At 51.3% G+C, this 21,823-nt stretch overlaps 4 protein-coding genes across 4 annotated transcripts; 1 reads left to right on the top strand and 3 right to left on the bottom strand.

Annotated features, from left to right (window-relative positions):
- Positions 1-1,277: 1,277 nt before the first annotated feature.
- TGAM01_v209940 (hypothetical protein) lies at positions 1,278-5,064 on the bottom strand (the record flags this gene model as incomplete). The annotated part of the gene is made up of 5 exons (XM_018808425.1): positions 1,278-1,305; positions 1,400-1,670; positions 1,729-1,945; positions 2,010-4,298; positions 4,405-5,064. The coding sequence occupies 5 exons, from the start codon at positions 5,062-5,064 to the stop codon at positions 1,278-1,280; spliced, it is 3,465 nt and encodes a 1,154-aa protein (XP_018658343.1).
- Positions 5,065-13,073: 8,009 nt separating this feature from the next.
- On the bottom strand, positions 13,074-13,451 carry TGAM01_v209939 (hypothetical protein; the record flags this gene model as incomplete). Its single annotated transcript, XM_018808426.1, has 1 exon — positions 13,074-13,451. One exon carries the CDS (start codon positions 13,449-13,451, stop codon positions 13,074-13,076), a length of 378 nt encoding a protein of 125 aa, XP_018658344.1.
- An 843-nt stretch (positions 13,452-14,294) lies between these two features.
- On the top strand, positions 14,295-16,792 carry TGAM01_v209938 (hypothetical protein; the record flags this gene model as incomplete). The annotated part of the gene is made up of 2 exons (XM_018808427.1): positions 14,295-14,448; positions 14,547-16,792. 2 exons carry the CDS (start codon positions 14,295-14,297, stop codon positions 16,790-16,792), a joined length of 2,400 nt encoding a protein of 799 aa, XP_018658345.1.
- Positions 16,793-18,744: 1,952 nt separating this feature from the next.
- On the bottom strand, positions 18,745-19,831 carry TGAM01_v209937 (hypothetical protein; the record flags this gene model as incomplete). Its single annotated transcript, XM_018808428.1, has 3 exons — positions 18,745-19,067; positions 19,129-19,554; positions 19,753-19,831. 3 exons carry the CDS (start codon positions 19,829-19,831, stop codon positions 18,745-18,747), a joined length of 828 nt encoding a protein of 275 aa, XP_018658346.1.
- Positions 19,832-21,823: the final 1,992 nt, after the last annotated feature.

Below are 21,823 nucleotides of genomic sequence, written 5' to 3'. Positions count from 1 at the left end.
AAACAAAATTTGTTCCGCTTCTCTTTTCATATACCTCAGTATTTGGTTTCTGGATCTGTTTTGTCAATGGTGTATTTATGGCGTACCTACCTATCTTATGTTTATTATGATCAATACAAACGCTTGAAATGATGGTATCAATGTGCCCAGCCACAAGACATGAACATGCTCAGAAAGGGGGGAAATTGTCTGAGGCCGAAGACAAGTAATAAGTTGCTCATAATCCCGTTGAAACGCTTCAAAGATACACAATGCAAAAATCTCGTAAATACGGACCCTAGACTAGATAAAATAATGCCAGCATCAAAAAGAAAAAGATGGAAAGAAAAACCAATATAATATACCATCATAAATACCCGCGTAAACAATATACGGTATGATAATCTAAGTGTTTTTGTCCCTTTTCTTTTTTTCTTTGCCCATTTGACATATCCTCCCCAAGAGAATTCTCTCTCTTCCTTCTTTCCATTCTTCCATCCAACTCTAAGATCAGAAACACCCTTTGCCCTGTTTAAAAAAATCCTCCAAAACAGCTTCTCCATATACCTAAACATAATGGTAGATAGCTAGTTCCCTTTTTTTTTGAGTGTATGTATGTGTGTATATATGATAGATATATGGATGATATGATGTATGATATGATATGACCAAAAAAATTTCTCAAGAAAAAGAAGATGTAAAATTCCTTAAACCAAAAGCCATGCCAAAAGCCAAACAAAACAAACAAACCCATCAAAGGCGCCAAACAACAGAGCGTTTGCCAATCATAACACACAAGTCATCATAGGTAGCAACTTCGACACCGAAAAAAAAAATATGGGGAAAAGGAATGGATCCAGGTATATATATGGATGCCATGTCGAAATCAAGAAAATGAAGGCGCCCTCGTGCTATCCGTGCTGCATTACCCTAGGCCGGCCGGTATACCATGTTTTTGTTGTTGCGGTTGATGCTATTGTTTTGCTTTTCCCCCCTTTTCCAATTATTCCTCCTCTTTTTAGCTTCATTAGTCCCTGCGGAAAAAAAAAGCTGTCATGGAATGCCAGATTGTTGTGATATGACATAACGTCCTTTGGGGCCAGCTCCTTTCCACCCATTCTAGATCCTTTGGTATCATTTTCTTTTTATTGATTGTTTGTTGCATCCAGAATATTTCCAGTTTTCGCTACTTCATTAAACAATGCATCAGGCATATTTATATAGTTTCGGCCCACATTATTGACTGATAAAAAGTGTCGTTACGAAATCGGGGGCTCATGTGCTCAGGGATGAGCATCTCACAAGAAGCCGGATTCAGCAAGCACCCTAGATTGCGCATTTCGTTAGCCTAAAAAGGGTCCTCAACCTCCCCAAAAGAGCACATGGAGATATAATTCTTCATCTTCGTATGTATACATACCTCACAATTTTTTCATCTTCACGCTCGCGCGGTTCGATCTGCAGACTCTTGTCGTACATTTCGTGTACATCTCCAGCAGCTTGCATATTGCTCACAATGTAGTCGTGTAACTCGGGCACTGGCTGCAGAGAGTACCCAACGTTCTGGTATTGCTGGATGTCACGGATAACTTCAGCCGTCTTTGCTCGCTTAGCAAAGTTGATGAGGTTCGTCTTCTTGATCACCGAGGGAATACCATCCTCAATAAAGGTAAGATCGGTCAAATAGACACCTGCGTCTTCGCATTAGACTTGCTTCTTAGCTAAAATCAAGCAGGTCTGAAAACTTACCGAAGAAGGGAATACAAGGCGGGTTGGCGACGTGAAGGGCCTCGCGATATTCGCCAAAGTTCTTGGTACTAGCCATAAGTCGACGCATCGTTTCGAGAACGGCGAGGGTTCGCTGGGGGACTTGATCCCATGTCCGCTTCAAACGAGCAATCGGGGCTGTGCCCAACGCAGAGATGATGGATGTAAGGGTGGAGAAGTTGTTCAGGCCCCGGCATTTCTATTAGATAGACGTTAGCATTTAAAAGCTCCAGTAGGAGGCTCAGAAGGTTCCGTCAACATACGTCGGCAACAGAAACAAAGTGTTTAATGACCACGACTCGCTTCTTGACATCTTGCTGGTTCAAAATCATTTCCGCAACCCAGTTGGTCATCTGGTTAGAGTGAAGAATGAGGGCCTTGACGTTGGGAGCCGCGTCGGGGTCGCCGTCGCCGATTTTCTTTTGCCACGTCTTGTTCAAGCACTCCGTCGCCTTGATCTTACCATACAGTCGGGATTCGATAATCGTCAACTGGCGGGCAAACTCTGTCACGTCAATGTCCAAGAACTTAAGTTTCTTCATGTTCTTCGGGACGATGGGCGTGGGCGTGCTCTGGTTCAGGGTCTGGACCATGCGTCGAGCACCAGCCTCTTTGCCGCCGAGCCTCTGCTCTAGGATGGCCATCAGCGGCGCGGAGCCTGGGGTCTCGGTCGACTTGACCGTGTCTCTTGCAAAGGTATACACGTCGCGGATCAGCTGCTTAGACTCATCGTTGAACTCCTCCATCCAGAAAGCATCAAACCAATTCTTGAGGATATTGACCACACGGAATCGGATGAGCTTCTGTTTGCGGTCCCGCCACATCTCATAGTCCTGCTGCGAGAGGCCCTCTGGAGGTTGAATGCTGAACCGCTGCACTAGCATCTCGAAGAGCTCACGTGCAGAAGTAAAGGATCGATAAGTCAAGAGGAAGGTGTTGTTAAAACTCGAATCGAGCTTATCATGGCGCGTGAGCTGTTCAACAAGGGCTAGCAGGGATCCTCCCTTGACAGTGGGCTTGGTTGCCTTGGCATCCCAAGACAGGTCGTTTTCGTAGTCGAGGTGTAAGAACTCGGGCAGTTCTTCATCTGGCTGCAGCTGAGGCGACGGGTCTTCTCCAAAGATCTTCTTGACCTTGGAATAATCGCCCTTTCTGGAAAAGCCAGCAGGGGCGTCGCCCTCGCTGTACGACTGCGCGCTGATCAACGGTGGTCGAACGGGTGCTGTCCTCGAATCTGAACGTTGGTGTGGCCTGTCGTATGGCATCGTCTCTCCCCGCTGAAGTTGGCCTCTCGGCATCGGGCGGGAATTCTTGGCCAGCTGTTGCTGCATGTTGATCAGAACCTGCTCCGACAGCAGCTGCAACGAGAATCCAGTGTGTGATGAGTTTGTCTCGAGCGCTCGAGCGCAAGTGCGGACGTAGTCGAGCCGAGTTTCCAGTGGCTCTCCCCGTACCTCTGACCATTCGTCCGCCAACGGCCCAGCAACGGCTTGGCAGCTCAGAACGAGATCCGCAATGTTGTCGTACAAGGATTGCTTGTTGATGCTGAAATCCTCCAACTGCGGCGTCTGGAAGGTATTGCCCAGCGACGAGAGGTCGACAGACTCAATCATGGCAATCCACGGCTTAAACGTCTCCACAACCTTGCTACCGGCGAAGCAGATGTTGTTAGCGAGAAGCTCGTGTCGATGCGGGCTAATAATCTTCTCTGGGGCCACGAGGTTCTTTTCCAACTCGCGAATGCTGGACACGAGGATTCGCTTGTGTTCGTCCAATCTCTCGAGCATGTTGCCGTCAAGAACAGCGGTGGGCTCGATCATGCCCTCTTCGTCGTCGAGGAAATTGGGGGACATCAAGTCGTGCTGGTCCAGTCCATTACTCTGCCAGCTTCCGCCAGAGGTGCTACCAATAACGAAACCAGGGAAAAGTCGGGGGATATCCTCTCCCCTCTGCTGCCTTGCAACCTCGACATAGCTGAACACGCCGAGAAGGACGCCATCGGCTTCCTGCAGACACTTTTGAACCGATTCCGCGTTGGGCCAGTCGGCTGCTGCGATGTGAGAGGAAATGACCAATTTCGAAAATTTGGACATCATGTCGCGGAAATGAGGATAAAGCGCCTTGTTGGTGGATATGATGGAGGGTTGGCCGGAGTGGTTATCTGTTGTCCCAGAGCCGGCGGCCAGGAGTAGCCTGAGATGGTCGGAGATATCTTCGGCCCTAGCGACGTATTCGGAGCGGGCGTTGTTGGTGATTGCTTCGCGATATCGGTCAATGGCGCGCTTCATGTTGGTGACGAGCAGGCTCCAGGTCAGGGGCGGTGTCGATCCATCGTCAAAGAACGACTTGGGCACGCTGGTGGTGGCCGGCACGTTGTATGTGGTGCTGGTAAAAGATGTCGCAGAGGCAATGTTGGGAGCGTGCGCACCGTTGGCGTATCCAAGCGCATATGCATCACTTCTCTTCCGTCGGCCTGGAGAAGTGCCATTCATTGAGTCCATGGATGTTGAGGGGGATAGAACGGCGCTAAATGAACCACGGTTGTTGCGAGGCTTCAAAGAAACAAGGGGGACCAAAAGTTAGTTATCATACGAGCAGAACGGTCATGCGTGTATACAGCATGTAGTAGTACGTAGTAGTTAGGTAGTTATGTCTTACCATGGATCCCCTAGATGCGAGCATCAAAGACTCGCCTTCCGCCTCTGAGGCTGAAGTTGCCGAATCGTCGTCTTCATCTTGGGTTAGTCCGCGAGCCATCATCTCCGGCGGTGGTCGCGTCTTCTCCGGCATGGCAACATTCATACGGTCCCTGGGGCCTGTCTCGGCGGCTGAAATGGGAGACTCGAGCGGCAATTCCATGCTACGGTCGCCGGTCATCATGTTGTAGTAGAAGAGTCGGCCATCCGGCGTGGCTTGCGGGATCCAGAAGTCGGCGCGCGACTTGTCGCCCATGTTGGCGCCCTCGAGCGGCAAGCTGCCAAAGCCTTCGCCCTCGGAATCCTCGTCCGGGTCGGCGCCGTCATCGTAAATGTCGTTTTCCTCCACCTCCTCTTCAATGTGGTGGTGGATGACCTGTTGGCCGTTCTGGCCAACGTCGGGGAACTCGTCGGGGCTGGTGATGGCCTGGCAGTAGTTGCTGGGGAACCAGCCGCGCACGCCGTTGATGACTCCGTCCCACCAGCCGCTCTCGAGCTGGGTGATGACCTGGATGACATCGCCCTCGTGGAAACTGAGGCTGGTCCTGTCGTCGGCCTCGTAGTCGTAGAGGGCTCGCACGTACATGCTGCCGGGCGGCGCATTTCCCACGACGCCGTCCATGGTTTCCTTTTAGGCCTCCTTCTGGCGCAACGCGCGTGGGGGTGAGAGGGGGAAAGGAGAGAAGAGAGAGATAGAACACAGATGGAGAAAGAGGGGAGGGGGGGCTTAGGGAGAAGAGTTCGAGATGGTCCCCGTCAGACGCGAACAGCCGGGATGGTGCACCAGAGCGTATCGGTCGAGACAGCGAGCTGCGCTGGGAATGGCGGGGAGGATCTGAGCCAGCAGAGCGGTTGAGATGGTATCACGACAACGAGAAGGCGACAAAATCACCGCAGGACATGGTCCGCGAGTCAGCCTTGTTCCAAGCCGATGGCGGCGCAGGCGGCGAGACCAATGAGCATGCCACCACGGGACGAATTCCAGAGCAGATGGCGAGAGCAGAGATGGAGGAGCAGCGTCAGAATCGGACGACGGAAAGGGGAGGTCCGAGATGCAGCGCGCGCAGGGCTCGAGAATCGTCGAGAGTGTTTCGTGTGGCGGCGATTGGGGCCTCGCTGTCGTTTCTGCAGCGCTGGAGCTTCTTGCAGAAAGGGCACACGCCGTTGCCAGCTGCTAAGCCCTTCTGGGCGCTGGGGCGGCGTTAGGCGAGACACAGCACGCTGCAACGTGCTAGCGGCGCCCACTTCTCCAGTGTTTGCGCGTGTCGCTCCCTGAGCCGGCGGCCTACAGGCGCTTTAAGCTGCTGCAGTTTTAGCGATCTGGTCAATGGCGGCGGCCCTTTGTTCTCAATAGTAGTCCCCCACGCGATAGTCAGTACAGATTGAAACAAAAAAAGGCCGTCTGGGTCAGGTGTCTTTACTCGATCCTTGTTGCAAAGCAGTATGTTGCAATGCTTGTTGCCGATCTTTCTTCTTCTTTGGTCAGACAAATAGGCATCTAAATAAATAAAAAAATTAAAAAAAAATGAGAAAAAAAAAGAAAATTATTCGAGGGAATTTGCTAGCCATGTGCACAGGCTCGAAATGTGACCAAAAAGCCCCCCGTTCCCCGATTGCTGAGTCGCAGCTCTGTTTTAGCGCCATGCATGCAGCCACGGATATGTACTCGCTACGCTTCCCACGCAACCACTGGATGCCCAGCTGCGAACCGACGACCTGTACCCTGTACAATGGATCCTCTTGATAACGCCTCCTGAGCTCGACGGCCTCTCTTTGGCTCTGGCATCTCACCCATGCGCGGGCGAGTGCGCCAACACTTGCGCGATACTGGAGCTGCGGCGAGAGAATGGCATCAATCGAGTTAGATCGCATCAAGGGGTCTTACAGCCGTGGATGATTGGAGATGCTTGCTCCAGGGAAGACTGGCAAACGGGCGCCCCAGCGACGATTTCTCGAATGTGAATGGAACGGCTGGGGAAGCGAGGCAGGCCTATGAATACCTACTATAGAAAGCAAACAGATACTGGGTAGGTACTGGATAGCTGGGTACGAGCTGGGATGGAGAGCAAAGAGCTTGCAGAAGAGCATCCATCCGTTACAAAGCCATGTCCTGCTTTCGTAATTGCTTGCTAGGGACAGGGTAGCATGGCATGGGAGGATGGATGAAAGCTTGATTGCTTTTCTTGGTCGTGTTTCAGCTCCTGGCGTTTGTCATCAGGCAAGCTCCAAAAAGGAGAAAGGATACGCTCGGATATAGACATCAAGTGATTTTACCAAAGCCGTCCAATCTGCTTTCTATACACCAATCCGCTAATCTCTGCTAGATGCTGGTTGCTGGCTGGATGTAGAAAAGTGCAGTCGTCTCGTCTCTCCATGTTGATGGAGTGATATATGACATACATGAGTGTATCTATGCATATCTGAAGGGTGTAAAGGGGGAGATCTACCATCTTCTCAATAACCCCCCAGGTGCTTTAGAATATGTGCATCAGTGTACCTACATGTAGCTTGGGCTCTTGACTGGTAGGTCGTAGTGATGTTTGCTACTCAATGCAATGAGAGAAGCCCATCTTGTCATTCTCATCCTTACGTACTATACCGATTCACTGGCGAATTTTTGCTAGATAATCTCACCAAGCACAAACAAGTGCCACTTATTCGCCGTCTAATCTCGGAACTGCAGCAAACATGACCAAGGCATGGTCCCTATGTGAGTAATACCACAAGTAGTATGTGTAATAAGATCTTCTCCTGTAGTCTACTCTAGCCATCTAGCTGGCCAAACAACGACAAAAAAAAAAAGAAAAAAAAAAGTCAGCAGGTAAAAAGGGGGAATAATAGAATCTTGCAGGTACACCTTGGAGGATTATTTAGCTGCGCCTTTGTTTGCCGTGCTGAAAACTCAGGCCGACATCACCACTACAGTAGTAAATGCCCAAGCCCATCCACATGTTCTCATTCCATTACCAATGGAAGCAGACTACTCCGTACAAGCCCTCGAGTTACGTACATGTACCGCATCTCCATCATACCTACGGTACTTTACCTTTACCGCCTCTTTGGCCATCTTCAGAGACCGCTGCTCCCTCTCCAGCGTAAACGAACACTCAGACGCTAAAGCCCTAAAAAGAGAGCCACCGGCCAACGCATCAACAGCTCGGTAAATTTGACATCATACGAGTTAAACACGAAGCCACGGAGGAGTCCGCCGAGAGGGACTTGAATCGCAGCTCAACTCTGTTTAGCACAAATTTGCTCTTTCCAGGATGGGGCCGCCTGTTCCAGATAAAAATGGCTTTTCGATATCAAAGCCCTCCCGCCGCTAGTTGGCAATAGCACGTAAAAGTAACAAACAGCTGGTTCCATGTAGGAAAAAAAAAAAGCGGAAAGCTGCGTGAAAGTGTTCCAGAAGGAAATCAGCCCTTCCAAATGACTGGAGCTTCTGGCACAGTAGACATTGAAGTGGAGGCCATCCCCAAAAGGCACATGTGCCGGTTGAGATTCGATGCTCAAAGGCCTGTCCAAGTAAGGTACCAACACCCATCATCTTTGCTGCTGGAGCTGCATGAAGATACATACAGTACATGCTACAGGTATTTTGTGATATCCCACTTTTCGTGTTTGCCAATCCAATCCTCTGCGTACCTGAATGGTGGCGTCGGGGCGAATCAAAATCCCACACACGCCCAGGCTAGAAAATCCCACGGCATGCTGCACTCGTAATGCCTACAAGCATAACCATGGCAACCGCGCCGGCGTCCACTTGGCGAAGCATTTTGCGGATATTCTGGAAAGTGGATTTTTCGCGCTCAATATATTTCCAGGGGGTTACAGCCAAACCAAGAATGCCAGAAGAGGGAGGGCCATCCTCGCCCTTCCACGACGCAAACTCCGCGAGTCCACATGGGGCCAGCCCAGCTTTTTAGCAGCTTAGCAGCTCCTAAGTCCCGGAAGCATCCCCCGGACCCGCTGGCGAGCCAGGCCCTACGTGTGCTAGTCCGAGTACCGCTAGCATTTAGGATTGATGAGCGTGTGCTGTACGGAGCGCTGTACAGTATGAGTCAATGACTCTGTGCGCATCTGGCTGGCCGATTCTCGTCTCGATACTGTGCGAATTTCTGCGGCAGGGCAAACGTTAGGTGCTGTAATTTCACCATGGGTATGCGCACTAGCGTCATCCGTACCTCTCCGTACAGCGCAAGTACCCAGCTTCGTGCCGTTGGCCGCAGCGACCAAAACGGTACCGGGTCCGACTCCAAACGGTGGCTGGGAAAGCAGAGAGACGAGACGGCAGACGCTCTCTGCGCAAGTGTGCACGGCTCATTTCGCGTGTGCCGTCTCCAAAAGGTACTTTGCTCCCAGAGAGGGGGCGTGTCGATTCCGCGTCCATCCCCGCTGGCCAGCACCTCGCGTTTTTATTCTCATACTAGTACTGTGCCGCCAGAGAACGCGTTGGCAGCGTGCACGCGGGCGACGGAGATTCTATTCGACAGGTACAAGTTCTCTTCGCCCTATTGTACGTGAGAAACGGAGTTGAGATCCTGCGTTTCTCTTCAATTCGCTACCTCTGCACGGATAGGCTGTTAGTCGCCCTCTGTTCAGCACGTATGACTGCATGTTCTTTGGCACTTGTGCTGCTTATTGGGAGTTGCTGTCTTCAAGTTGAGAAGCTATTCAGAGGCGGAAAACAGCCTTCTATATGGGCATTACAGGTCTCATATTACATTCAGTACACAAGCAAGGCAGCTGAAAATTATTCGAAGAGCGAATCTTGCCTGGCTCCAGCAAGTTTGATCATACGCAGCGAATGAGTCCATCTCTTCAAACTTGTACGTGGTTTACTGTGCGGTGCCCATTTACTCCATACAAATACAGACAAAAGTACAGTCAAAGTCGACCCCCGAAAACGGAGCGCAGTGCAAACATGGGGTAGATGTTCTGTGGCATCACATCACGTCTGGAAGACCCCTCAGCAAAGTCTCATAGCCATAGAACATTATATGTGCCTTTTTCCAACTTACCCGGTGTCCGTGGAGCAACGTCACAATCTACCGAGGCAGCGGTTCCCGTTGCTTTTTTTAGGGTGGCGTTGCTCACATGTCATGCCAAAAGAGAACAAGCCGGACTGACTAATACGTGTCAAAGGTCTGGTGCATCATAGACTCATAGGAGTAAGCCAAACGACTCAGCCACAGCAACGGTACTGGCAATTTCATCTGGTCTGGGCGGGGAGCAGACAAGAAAGAATGAGATGGCAATTTCCCATCTTGCATCTTATCTTTTCGGACGGGACGGCGAGAGCAAGAAGTGCGTCGTGCATCGGTCTTTGTCAGCTACTCCGTATCTACTGCCTCCCAAGGTCGCACTGCTACTACGACTTATATGCACCCCACGCTCCATCACAGAGCTGACTAGAGCCGCTGTGGGAAACGGCGCGCGGGAGAGATGCATTGAGAGGGAGCAAAGACGACATATCAATAATGCTAACAGTAGGCAATACTCCGAACTCTCCGGATATAGGTGGCATGTAGCCTAAAATGTTAGCCATATGAACGGCCGATAACTTGCCAACCAACAGATGCAGCCTCGTGCTTGGAAATGTTGCACACGAGACCGATGAGGATGCCCGCATTCGAGGTACCTATTCATCTCCGCACCATACAGCAGGTCTCAAGGCGAGGAATGCGCCCAATGAAACGGTGCATAGTAGATTTGGGCATCTGGAATGGTCTTTCGCCGTGTCTAGGACAATACAAGAAAGGCAATGGAGTGGCGGTCTACCTGCACCTCACCACGTACCAGGACAGGGGCCGGCATGCATTGGATTGGATTCCCCCATCACCGCCAGTCTGCCCGGTTGATCCCATCGTAGGGACCCCTTGATTGAAAACGTGTAGACAATGCCCAATAGCTAAACGGCCACGAACAACGGGACATGCGCGCACCTGCATGTTCCCCTGCCCGGTTTCTTAGCTGACTGTCCTGTACGTGTACGGAATAAGCGCGCCCCTGTCTCCTTTATGCAAGAGTACGCACTCATCTGCAATGGCGTTTGTCGTAGCATGTACGTGGACATTCGAACGCGCAGGCATGCGTCGCCAATGACGAGAAAAGTACATCTTGGGGCAGTAGACACCGTCTGTTTGATGGTACCTGTTGGGCAGGATTGCATGCCATGGTCTCGCCAGCAGCAGATGCGCTGTACTCAGCGCCAGCAACATCACACTTGAGCCCCAGGTATCTATCGGGTAGCCATAGCGGCAAGCCCCTGTAATGTGTGATGCCAGTACTTCGTACAGATACCTGCATGGAGTTGAGGCGTTGCAGGCATGCCGTATGTATATGTAGTAGTATGTATGTATGTATGTATGTATGTACCCGCGTGCTTGCCTGAACTGGGCGCTTCCAGAAGGTGAGATTTGCCATTTCTTTCTTTTTTCTCTTTGAACGCGAGTCAGCAGCACAGCATTCTAGAAGAAGAGACTATCATCTGTATTTCAAGACACAGCCAGCAGGAGATGAGTCTGTTCCGGAATTGACATGACAAGACCTCTCAAGGCGGCGAGCAGTCGTTGTAACTGCCGCCAGCGTGCGTCCAATAGGCGGTGAGCGGCCGCTAATACAGTGCAATATATCGAGGACATCCAAGATGGAAGTTAGCTATGCTCCAGGCGCGTGCTTGTAACCTGGCACTCCGTATTCAGCTCCTAAGTTCGGACATGGCGTCCGTGGTGGGTTGGTGTGGATCTCCGTCGATGCAGGGCGACTGGCCCCTCGTGTTAGACTGAGCCAGCTCCAATCCTCTGGAGGCGGGATCACGGAGACCAGGTGCTCATTGTGACAAGAGTGGTGGCGCTTCCGTCTCTTGTGGTTGTCGCCGCAGATGGGTCATGACGTGCACCGGATCTTGATGAATCTCCAGATGTGCCAGGAGTAGTATCGTGAACAGCACGGAGTGGCACTTATAAAAGAGTGAAGCCAGAGGGCAGGGGCCAAATAAGGAACAAAAAGTACCATCTCGTCTTGGGAAAGACACTGGAAGAAGTGGGCAGTCGGCCTTGATCCACCGCGCAAAGTGCAAGCTTAGCAGATGGTCCCAGGCCATATTTGGCATTCTTCGAGACCTGGGTCGTCGTCCCGGCGGCAGTGACCGATCCCTAGAATGCCCGATCCAGCTTACTTGCACAGGCGATAAGCATAGGGTAGCATTGGCGGCGACATTCCACGGTAGCAGCAGCCTTCTGCGAGCAAGACGGACACAGGTATCCCCGCCATGGACAGATGGCGTTTTCAACAATATGGATCTGAACGAGGGGAGCCGGCGAAGTGGCAGTTGAAGCAGAGCGAGAGTGGAAAGCGGGGACCTCGATTCAAGGCGGACAACCAGCAAAACGCCCCCCCCCCGGCCAAGCAAAAGGACAATAGACACACAATGGCTGTTCCCGTGATGCATTCAAGTAGCACGGCGCAAAAAGGACAGCACATGGTGCCCAATACCGCTGGAGAGCGTGAGAGCGCAGAGCAGGCGTATGCTGACCGACTGTCGTTAAAAGACCCGATGGTGGGGTGGGCTGCTACAGTAAGGTGTACTTGTACTAAGCCAGCAGGCCTGCTAGAATTAGAACGTCCAGGTACCAGCCCGTAAGCATGAAATGGCCGATCATGATCATGAGGGGGAGTGGGAGAGAGAAAGAAAAGGTGGGAGGGGAGGTTTGGGGTATTCAGTGAGTCTGATTCGATGAAATACTGCATGAAGTCAGAAAAGAAAAAATTGAGAAAAGAAAACATGAGAAAAAGAAAGCATGAGAAAAGAAAAAGGAAAGACAGAAGGGAAACAGGAATTCTCAGTAGACCAAAGTTAGAAAATCAAATTGCAAAAAGAAAAGTTGACGGAGGGGGAGCAGCCACTGCTTGCACCTTCCCCCAACTGCGATCCGATTGTGAGGTACATGCCCCTCGTACAGTACATCGGTACGTACATTTTCGACAAAAAGGCATGGCGCCGGGTGTGCCTGACGTTCCTCCCTTGCTAATCCCGCACGACTCAGGCGTGCTTATTAGCAGGCAATTTTCCCTTCTTTTTCCTGTTCCTTTTGCGCACGGGGACCATCCTGGCCAGGGCGTTGCAGTGCCGCTTTAGAGTCGTGGCGCCACGGCAGCTCTTTGTCTTCAAAACCTTTTACTTTTTCTCTCTTTTGTTTTCATTATTCTCGCCTATTCCCTGGTAGCTAGCACCTTGCTGATCTGACCCGTGACCTGATGGCGGCCAAGTGCCGGAGCATGTTCCGCCAACTTACTAATGGGATGGATGATGCTTGTATGAAGTTTAGATGTAATTAATGGAAGGCAAGTCAGCCTGCGGCCAGGCAAACGATGATCCAACAGTCGTCGTATCAGGGCGGGCTTAGCAGACACTCTCCTAATTCCAGCAGTCCGTACAGTAGTGCCGGCACAGGTACTCATCCGCTGCGCTGCCACATTAGCCACTGCCAGGTAGATGTTAACGGTGGCATTGCCATTGCACACTAGCAGCCGCAGGTTTCGCGTTTGCAGGCTCGGACAGCGAAATCAGTCACACCCGGCATCGAATCGAGTCGAGTCGCTAGCCTGGCTGGTGGTGTCTGTTGCGTGCTAGTGCTTGGAGCTATCGTGGCCACGGCCAAGCGTGTGACTCCGGCAACCAGAGCCTTGAGCCGCGACAGCTGCGAGCCACGCCGGGCCAATGGCGGGGCAGGGCTTGCCAGCACCCGGCCAGCGCTGCCCGCCAGCAGGTACCGGTACCTCGCCCAGGCCTGCACCGCGCCGCTGTATGCGTACCGCGAGGTACCGCCCTTGCGCCCCTCCCCCTACAGCTCCAGCGCCAGCGCCACTGCCAGCACCAGTGTCAGTTGTTGGAGGGGCCGAGCTTGGGCCCCTCTTCCGCTGACGGGACCCCCGCTGGAAGCACTTGGTAGCGCCGGTGGCCAGCACAGCGCTGTGTCGCGTTTGCGAGGAGGGTGGGCTGGCCATGGCTGCTCGCTGGTACCGCCGCGGCGCGCGTGGCCGGCGAGGTACAAGGCGACGAGAGCCCGACGCCCTGGAGGTCGCTGGGCAAGTCGCTGTACAAGGCCCCGTCCGCCGCCCCGTCCAGCGCCTGTACTGCGCCGTACCGCAGCGCTGGCGGGTGCGCATGATGAGACAGCCAGCGCTGCTCTGCCTCCCCCTCTTGGCCCTCTGAGGCCCTCCCCCTCCATCGATCCCTCCGTCCCACCGTCGCTCAGCGGCCTCTGCCCTCTGTTTTTTTTTCTTTCGCTTCCCCCCTCCTTCTGCGCACCCACCCCTCTCGAAATTCTTACCCCCCAGAGTGGCTGCTGTCCGCCGCCCCCGAATTGAAATCTTTCCCCTCCCCCCCTCCCGCCCGTCTTCCTTCATTTACTGCGGCTTCTCCCTCTCCAAGCCCGTCTTCTCCCCTCTCCATCTGCCACCACAAGTCGTCGTTTTGCGCCCACGCACCGCTTCACAGCTTCCACCGCTTCTGCCGCGAGGCCGTCCATCGAGCCTCAGTCCTTGACCATCCCACCCATCTCCAGAACCATTCCATGACCAGCATACCATACTTTCCAATGACCAGCATCAACATCGACGCCAACGCAGTCACACTTTAAACCCCACGGGCGCGCGTGCGAGCGAGGAGCTAGGAGTCGAGAGCGAGAGCGAGAGAATTCGCAACACCACCCAGAGTACGATATTCAACCATCGTAACGTCCGCACCAGCCGGCTGAGCCGCCAGCGTCGCGTCCGCGTCAGCGCCGTCAGACCCCCATCGCCATCACCAACATCCACCAACACCACACACGCGACTCGGCCGTCAAGATGCCCGGCGCAAACGTCGCAGTTCTCCCGCCCCCAGCGGCCTCGACACCGTCCTCGCGCAAGGCGACTCTGGCGCCAGAACGCAAATACAAGTGCCAGTTTTGCAACAGAGCCTTCAGCCGAAGCGAGCACCGAAGCCGTCACGAGCGATCCCGTACGTGAAATTTTCCTCCCTTGGAGCGCAGCCCAAAATTTTCATCCATCCCTCCTTTGCTCGCCACGAACCATGCTAACTCCTTCATCTCTGTTTAGACACAAAGGAGCGTCCTTTCAAGTGCATGAAGTGCAGAAGCACCTTTGTGCGCCGCGATCTTCTTCTCAGACATGATCGCACAGTCCACGCCAAGGATGGCGGCGTCCCCCTTCACAGCGACGGCAAGCGTCGTTCTGGTCCCAAGACTCGAGCCATCGGCGGGCCCGCAAAGTCGTCAATCGCCCTGGATCCCTCCACGTTGGAGCAGATGGAAGCCGGCGGCGACGGCATTTTTGATGTCGAAGCCGCTGCCATGCTGGTTGCCGACCTGCACCACAAGGCCACTGCTGCTATGCGCGGAGACGAATCCTACGACGATGGCACATCCATGGCCTTTTCGCCCAGAAGCTCTGGCGGCATGGAGCCCGCCGTCACATACCCGTCCGGCGCCATTGCTCTTCCGCAAGTCCAGTGGGACAACTTCATGGCGGACCCCAAGCCGCACTCCATCACTTCCAGCGCCTCTGGTTCCTACGAATCATCACAGCCCTTTGCTGGCGGAAACAGGCTCCAGCACCAGCTGCCGCCCTTTGGCAACCGAAATGTCAATGGTCTTGTGCCCGCTCTTCAGTCCATGATCAGCTCTCTTCCTGCCTCTGGCCCGGAGATTCCGGCTCCACAGAGCCCCTCTGGAGTCGACTCGCTGCAGGCTGGATTTAGAGCTCCCCAGGTGTCTGGTGACGATGAGCGAAACGCCATCCTGGACAACATCCGCAGCGCTGACCGAGAGCACGCCATTCCAGACAGCTTTCGCCTGCCCGGCTTGGGTTCTCTGAACCGCTACCTGTCCACCTACTTTGGGCTGTTCCACCACCATCTGCCGTTCCTGCACCCAGCCTCGTTCATCCCGTCCCAGGTGTCGCCACCGCTACTCTTGGCCGTGCTTAGCATTGGTGCCCTCTATGCCTTTGACCAGGATCAGGCTTACATGCTTCACATTGGCTCCAAGGTTCTCGTCAACCAGTTCTTGCAGAACAAGGAGAACTTCAGCTCCCGCAAGTGCCCTCTGTGGACCATGCAAAGCTCGCTTCTCAACATGATCTTTGCTAGCTGGAGCGGCGACCCCAAGGGCTTGGAGTGGGCTTGTTCCATCAAGAGTCTGCTTGCCAACATGGTGGCAGGAAACCGCTACGAGCTCAAGCTTCGTCAGGAGGCTAGAGGCGCGGCCAAGCCTACTCGTGCTGAGTGGGTAGAGGATGAAGGCTGCCGCCGTACTTATTATGCAGTGTACATCTTCTTTGGCCTGCTCACCCTGACGTTCAACCACACGCCGGCCATTGGCTTCAATGAGTTTGAAGACCTACAGCTCCCTTCCACGGAAGCCATGTGGAACATGCAGGTTGCCGACGAGGCTGCGTGGGCCGAGCAGCTCGAAAAGTCGCCTGCCGTCATCTTCATGGAAGCCCATGACAATCTCTTCCAGGGTGAAGCCACTAAGTACAGCGCCTTCTCTACCCGTGTCATGATCAATGCCCTGTTCCTCGAAGTATGGTACCACAAACGTAGTCCTGAGGCCCTGCAAGATGTCGTGACCGAGTACAAACTTAGACTTGCGCTCGAGACGTGGGAGAAGTCCCTGGACTTGTGCGAGCCGGAGTCTGCCGCGGTGCCTCTCAGTGCCCCCCACAAGGGCCATCCCCTCATCTTCAATGCCCGCGCCATGTACCGTAACGCGCGTGCCCGCCTCGAGGTCGATCTCAAGACCGTGCAGGAGGCGCTGCGATACCATGAGCCCTACGAGGTGGCCGCTGCCATGTCCCACGCTCGGGACCGTGTCAAGCGTTCAAGCGAGATGATTAAAGTGATTGAAGAGTGCTACAACTGCCTCGAGACGGCCGTGGTTCAGGGCGTCCGCTGGGTGGCACGCACCTCGTCGACCAACTGGAGCGTCGAGCACCCGCTGTGCGGCTTGGATCTCATCATCATCCTCACGCTGTGGCTCTATCGTCTGGAACATGACGAAGAGCCCGCGACGCAGGAGGAGGTTGCCATGTATTACAAGGTCCGCCAGCTGTTCATCAAGGACTTTGATGAGAACATCATTGCCAACCTGAGCTCCGTGGTTGCACGCCTCTGGGGCTCAATGCTAGACGAGGTTGTTGTGTGGGGAATCACGCGTCTCATGGGCGAATCATGCAAACTGCATTCAGAAGCCTTGGTCGGCTATGTGGGCGACGAAGCTTCCTCTAATGTCTCGACCCCTTCGATGACCTCCCAGGGAGCGGACGAGGACAGCGTGTATTAATTACATTTGCGATGACGAAACGACTTTTCTTCTTTTTATTTCGACAACTCTTTCCTTCATCTCTATCACGGGAGCGCTAAAACACGCGCCGGTTTCTATTTCCTTTTCCTAACGCACAACTCGATTATTATGGCTCGTCTCCTTTACTTCTTATTCATATCTACGCAGGTTCATTAACCTTTGATTTCAACTTGGCGCGTTGCGGTTTTGGAACGGAGTCAGGCTTATGCTGGGAAAGTACTATCTTCTTTACCGTTTATTTCCTTCTTTTACGGATTCTCATGTTATTTCCTTGACGGCTCCTGAGACAGAGCAGGGGATCGTGTGTCATGTATTTGTTTTTATGGCTTTTTTTGGCCTTTGACTTGGTTGCTTTTTGATTTGCATCTGCTCGTTTATTCAGCATGGGTTGATGGAAAGGATCACTGGGGAAATAATTCTTCTTATTTATGGAGAGACGCAGGGACTCTCGGCGGTATAAAGGGATCGGACGTTTCGCATGAATTCGGGACCCGAAAAGGGATATTTGGGATCTATGGATCTCGACACAGCGCCAGCGCAAGCTAATGAACTGCGAGGGCAGGTTGATTGGCTGGTCCATGATGGCGATGCCGCCTTTTTCGCATTTTCCTCTTTTCCCTTTCTTCTTCTTCTTCTTCTTTAATGGCCTTTTGCTGCCTCTTTCTCCTTTTATCTTGGTAATTCTTTACTTTTGACTTGTAGCGGCTGTTTTCTTTTCTTTTCTTTTCTCTTGTTCTGCTTTCTGTCTTGTGTCTTCTGCTCTTGAATTTTAACTGTTTGCTGCCGCTTCTCGCTGGCATTGCAAGTCTGATTTATCATTGGCCTTTCCGAATTCTCCAGATACCTTGTTCGATATACAGATTGCTATTCTTCATTGAACCTCTTTACTTATTCTCTTATACTTTTTTCTTTTTTCTTTTCTCTCTCTTGTTTCTTTGAAAGTTCGTGTGTGCTTGTGTGTCTTGTGTGCTATTTTCCTTAATCTATCGTGCGTTTCTTTCTCTCTCCTCTACTTTGTCTTGGATATGCTATGAAGGGATGCTACGGCATCAGAGCAAACTCGCTTGCAGGCATGACAGCCCCATGAATAGGGGCTGCATTGCTTGTGTGGATGAGAGAAGCCTGTCCCACTTCTATGTGTATAGATATTCTAGTACTACAATTCGAATAATTATGTGTCTCTGTCAAAGAATGGAACCGCACGTGCTATGCCTTTGTATGAGATTTATTGGTGATTGATGCTGCCACGTAAGCGTGCGAGTCAATATGCACGGCAGATAGCTGATGTCGGATAAAGGCCTGTTGCCATGCATGTACGTAAATGATGCCTAGAAATAGCATCGTGGAGATTACACTAGCATGCCGTGTTTGTCTTGGAGAAAGCTCAATGGGACTGGCTGGAAATGAGTTGAAATGGTGGTTTCACAGGAGCGGGCCGTGCATGTTATGCAGATTTTTTACTTTCTAGAGGGAGGAACAATATGCAGTAGAACTTGGAATTTAGCCACGAAACATGTTACACATCCGAAGTCATTAGTCTAGATGCTCTCTCATTTTGGTAACATCCGGTGAGGAGAAATTACCTAGGCTGCGGAGAAAAGGGGAGGGAAAAAGAGAGGGTGGTATTTGGAGTATTGGGGTCATACCAAATGCCTGCCTTTGTTTTGCAGGATCTTTTCTCGTATCTATTGGGTATTTTTGGAAAAAAGTGAAGGTAATTAGGCTGGAGGCGGGGGGAGCATTATGCTGCTGGTAGATGTATGTAGGCTGAATATGTTTGTTTCGTTTTTGTGATTACTGCTCTCTCTTCTTTATTACTCTAGTTGGGCGTTTGCATGTATCAGGTGTATTAGCAATTAACATTATGATTTAAGATTAACATATAGGCATAGTAGTGGTAGTAAAACCAGCAGCCTTGTATTACCTACGCCTCATGCCTTGCTTGCCAACTCCACCGCAGGCGCTTCATTCGCGGGCTTTTCGTTTGCAGGCGCCTCGTTTGCAGGCATCTCGCCTCTTATTGGAGTCGAGTCCAGCTCGTGGATGCCGTTTGTGTCGGATTCTAGTTGTGCCTTTCCGTAGGTTGAGTCAATGTCGTATTCGGTCTGCTTCTTTGTCCGTTTGTGGCGTTTCCTGAGGCAGAATGAGAGGCTGATGATGGCGAGGATGGCAATGGGGGCGATGACGGCGCCGGCTATCCAGGCGTGGTTTTGGGAGGATGTTGTGTGAGGAGATGCGGTTTGAGATGGTGTTGCTGAGTGATGTGTGTAAGATACAATACAGGCATGGTGATATTAGTGCAAGTAACTACTCACTTGAGATGACGCTTTGGCTAGAGGATATTGAGGTATGCAAACTTGAAGCTCCACTCTGGCTGCTAGAAGACGTCAAAGTACGTGAACTTGGAGTCACACGCTTGCTACCAGAAGACGTAGACGATATAACACGACTGGAGCTGGATTGACCTGTAGGCGTCACATCTGTCGCAGCAGCATCAGTCGGCAGCAAAAAGGTCACAGTTGACGTCTTGTCATTCGTCACTGGTACATGTTTGACGGTGTATCCCAGCATGTGACAGTCTTGCAGATAGGGCAGCAAAGATGGGATAGGCGTTGCACCAAAGGGAGAGGTGTCGATTGTCTCTTTGATGCATCTTATGCACTGATCCACGAAGAAGAGGAAGTTTTTGGAGGTGCAGAGGGTGCTTTGGGGGGTTTGTTGGCCTGCTGTGGCGGCTTCGTCTATGAATGTCGTGTTAGTAGTAGTAGTAGTAGTAGTAGTAGTAGTAGTAGTAGTAGTAGTAGTAGTAGTAGTAGTAGTAGTAGTAGTAGTAGTAGTAGTAGTAGTAGTAGTAGTAGTAGTAGTAGTAGGTAAGTCAATGCAACTCGATATTGCAAAACAGGTTTAATAAGGAGATAATTTGATAGAGTTGGACGTACTGCAGGCCTCCACACACAACGCAGGTACAAGGCTGTCACCGTTTTGGCGGACAAGGATACCGGCATTGCGCCAACTCATTGCGGCTGAACAGATAACGGGGTTGTATAAACGTAATTCAAGTATATATATATATATATCCCCAGACACTACTGAATCTAGACTTTCACGGAAGGATTTAATGGGATAATTGAAGATTGAAGGATTGACAATGTTGCTTGAGACCGCAGAGCCGGGCTTTTTATACTGCTATGCGCTGTGATGTCAGTTTCGCGGTGTTGGAGTCGCATTCGGCCCCGCATAAGGGGGATTGAGGAAATCCTTCCGGGTAAACGGTTCATGGCGATGTTGTTTGTTGAGATCGCAACATCGACTAATGCACGTTTCTGCCTTTTTACTTGGGTTTTGTCATTTGCAGATTTAAAGCAATTTACCTGGATACTCAAGCACATACGACCATATCCATTGGAAAATACGGGATCCCGTCTGCTCTCCCAGAGTCAAGCCAATGAGAGGCAGATTAGTAGTTGAGTGGGTGACCATCAGCGAACACCGGCTGTTGTATGTTTTTTGCTCTTATAGCTCTGTAACTCTACTCTTATAGCCTGATTCAACACGATGACAAGTACATACGACCATAGGTAATGGAAAATTCAGGGTCCCGTCAAGTTCTTTTCCCGAGTTCAATGACTTCCATTTTCAGCACCCTAGGCTTCTATTTTCAGATTTATATAATTTTGTTTTTAGCAGATATTAAACTAGCGCTAGGGCTATAATATGCATAGGTTATGCGGTTTCCTTAATATTTAGTTCTATTATTTAAAGAGTAATAAATAGTAAAGAGATAATATATATTTACATCTAAGACAGATCTATTAACTCCGTTAAGTTAAGGAGACATAACATAATTATAAGTAACTGTATTTCTGTGATAATTAATAGCTTTTTTTTAAGCGCCACTCTCTTACTCTTTTCTAGTTGTTAGTTAAGACATGACTATTATCAGTTGTGCTATACTTAAATCGACTGCCGGCCGAATTACACATAACATAGCCCAATTCTAGTTGTGTGATAATTCTTCTAACTCCTTTAACTTCTGTTGTGTATTGTGCATCTGGAGCGCCATAGGCACCGGCAATATTGTGCATCTCAGCTCCATCCAGCGTAAGCTTGGGCTTTAAGCGATCACACTCTGCCGGCAGTGGATTTATACCGTCATATACCAGGTTTGCAGGCGCCTGTCGAATGGCAGAGATGCCTCCAAGAGCCCATCCCACGCCCAAATAACCATTCGGGGTTCCTTGGCAGTATCCAGCGACAGTTGAGGCTCGTTCGACGGCCGGATTCCTGGAGGTAACTAAAGCTTGAGTGGGTAGCGTGCAAGACCATTGGAGTCTGTATTGACTTTTCCAACATCGCGCCCAACAGCAGCTGCGTAATTATCCATGGCAGAAAGTGACAGCTCGGGGAAATGAAGATGATTGCATTTGATTGAAGTTAGAAGGGGTTAGGTTGGGCTGCAAGCTCTTATGAGCAACACCGGGCGGTTATATCTGGAATCTACAGGCTAACTGAATATCAGCTTCGAATATCGATGTGACCAGAGCAACTTCTACGATTCTAGGACAAGTGTGGTGCACGGGAACCAAGCTGATGGCATGGGTCTAGAATGCTGTACCGAACGAATCATGAGATGACTTGCATTCTCGGCTTAACAAGCCACAGAGGAGGCAAAAACCGATAGTGCTTCAATTGTTGCTTCAATAGTGATGCAATATTGTCGACTGGCGTATCTTGGCCCTTTGAATCAGTATTGTTCAGCTGGATATTCTTCTTTCAGCTAGATATTATTTCTTTCAGCTGGATACTGATGGCTACATCTCGACTCTTAATTGGTTCTAGAGCGGGGTTAGACTCGGCTGCCAAGCTGGGGCCAATATTCTCTGAAGCTTCATTCTCTTTCCTTGTTGACTCAAAAAGTTGGCTATATAAGGGTTGCAGAAGAAGTAAACTTGGCTCATAAAACTCAGGACAAGGGACCACCGCAAGGATTCACCACTCTAACCGCCACCA

The sequence above is a fragment of the Trichoderma gamsii genome, assembly GCF_001481775.2.
Source record: "Trichoderma gamsii strain T6085 chromosome Unknown Scaffold_53.2, whole genome shotgun sequence".
NCBI lineage: Eukaryota > Fungi > Ascomycota > Sordariomycetes > Hypocreales > Hypocreaceae > Trichoderma > Trichoderma gamsii.
This window is presented reverse-complemented; position numbering and strand designations above follow the sequence as displayed.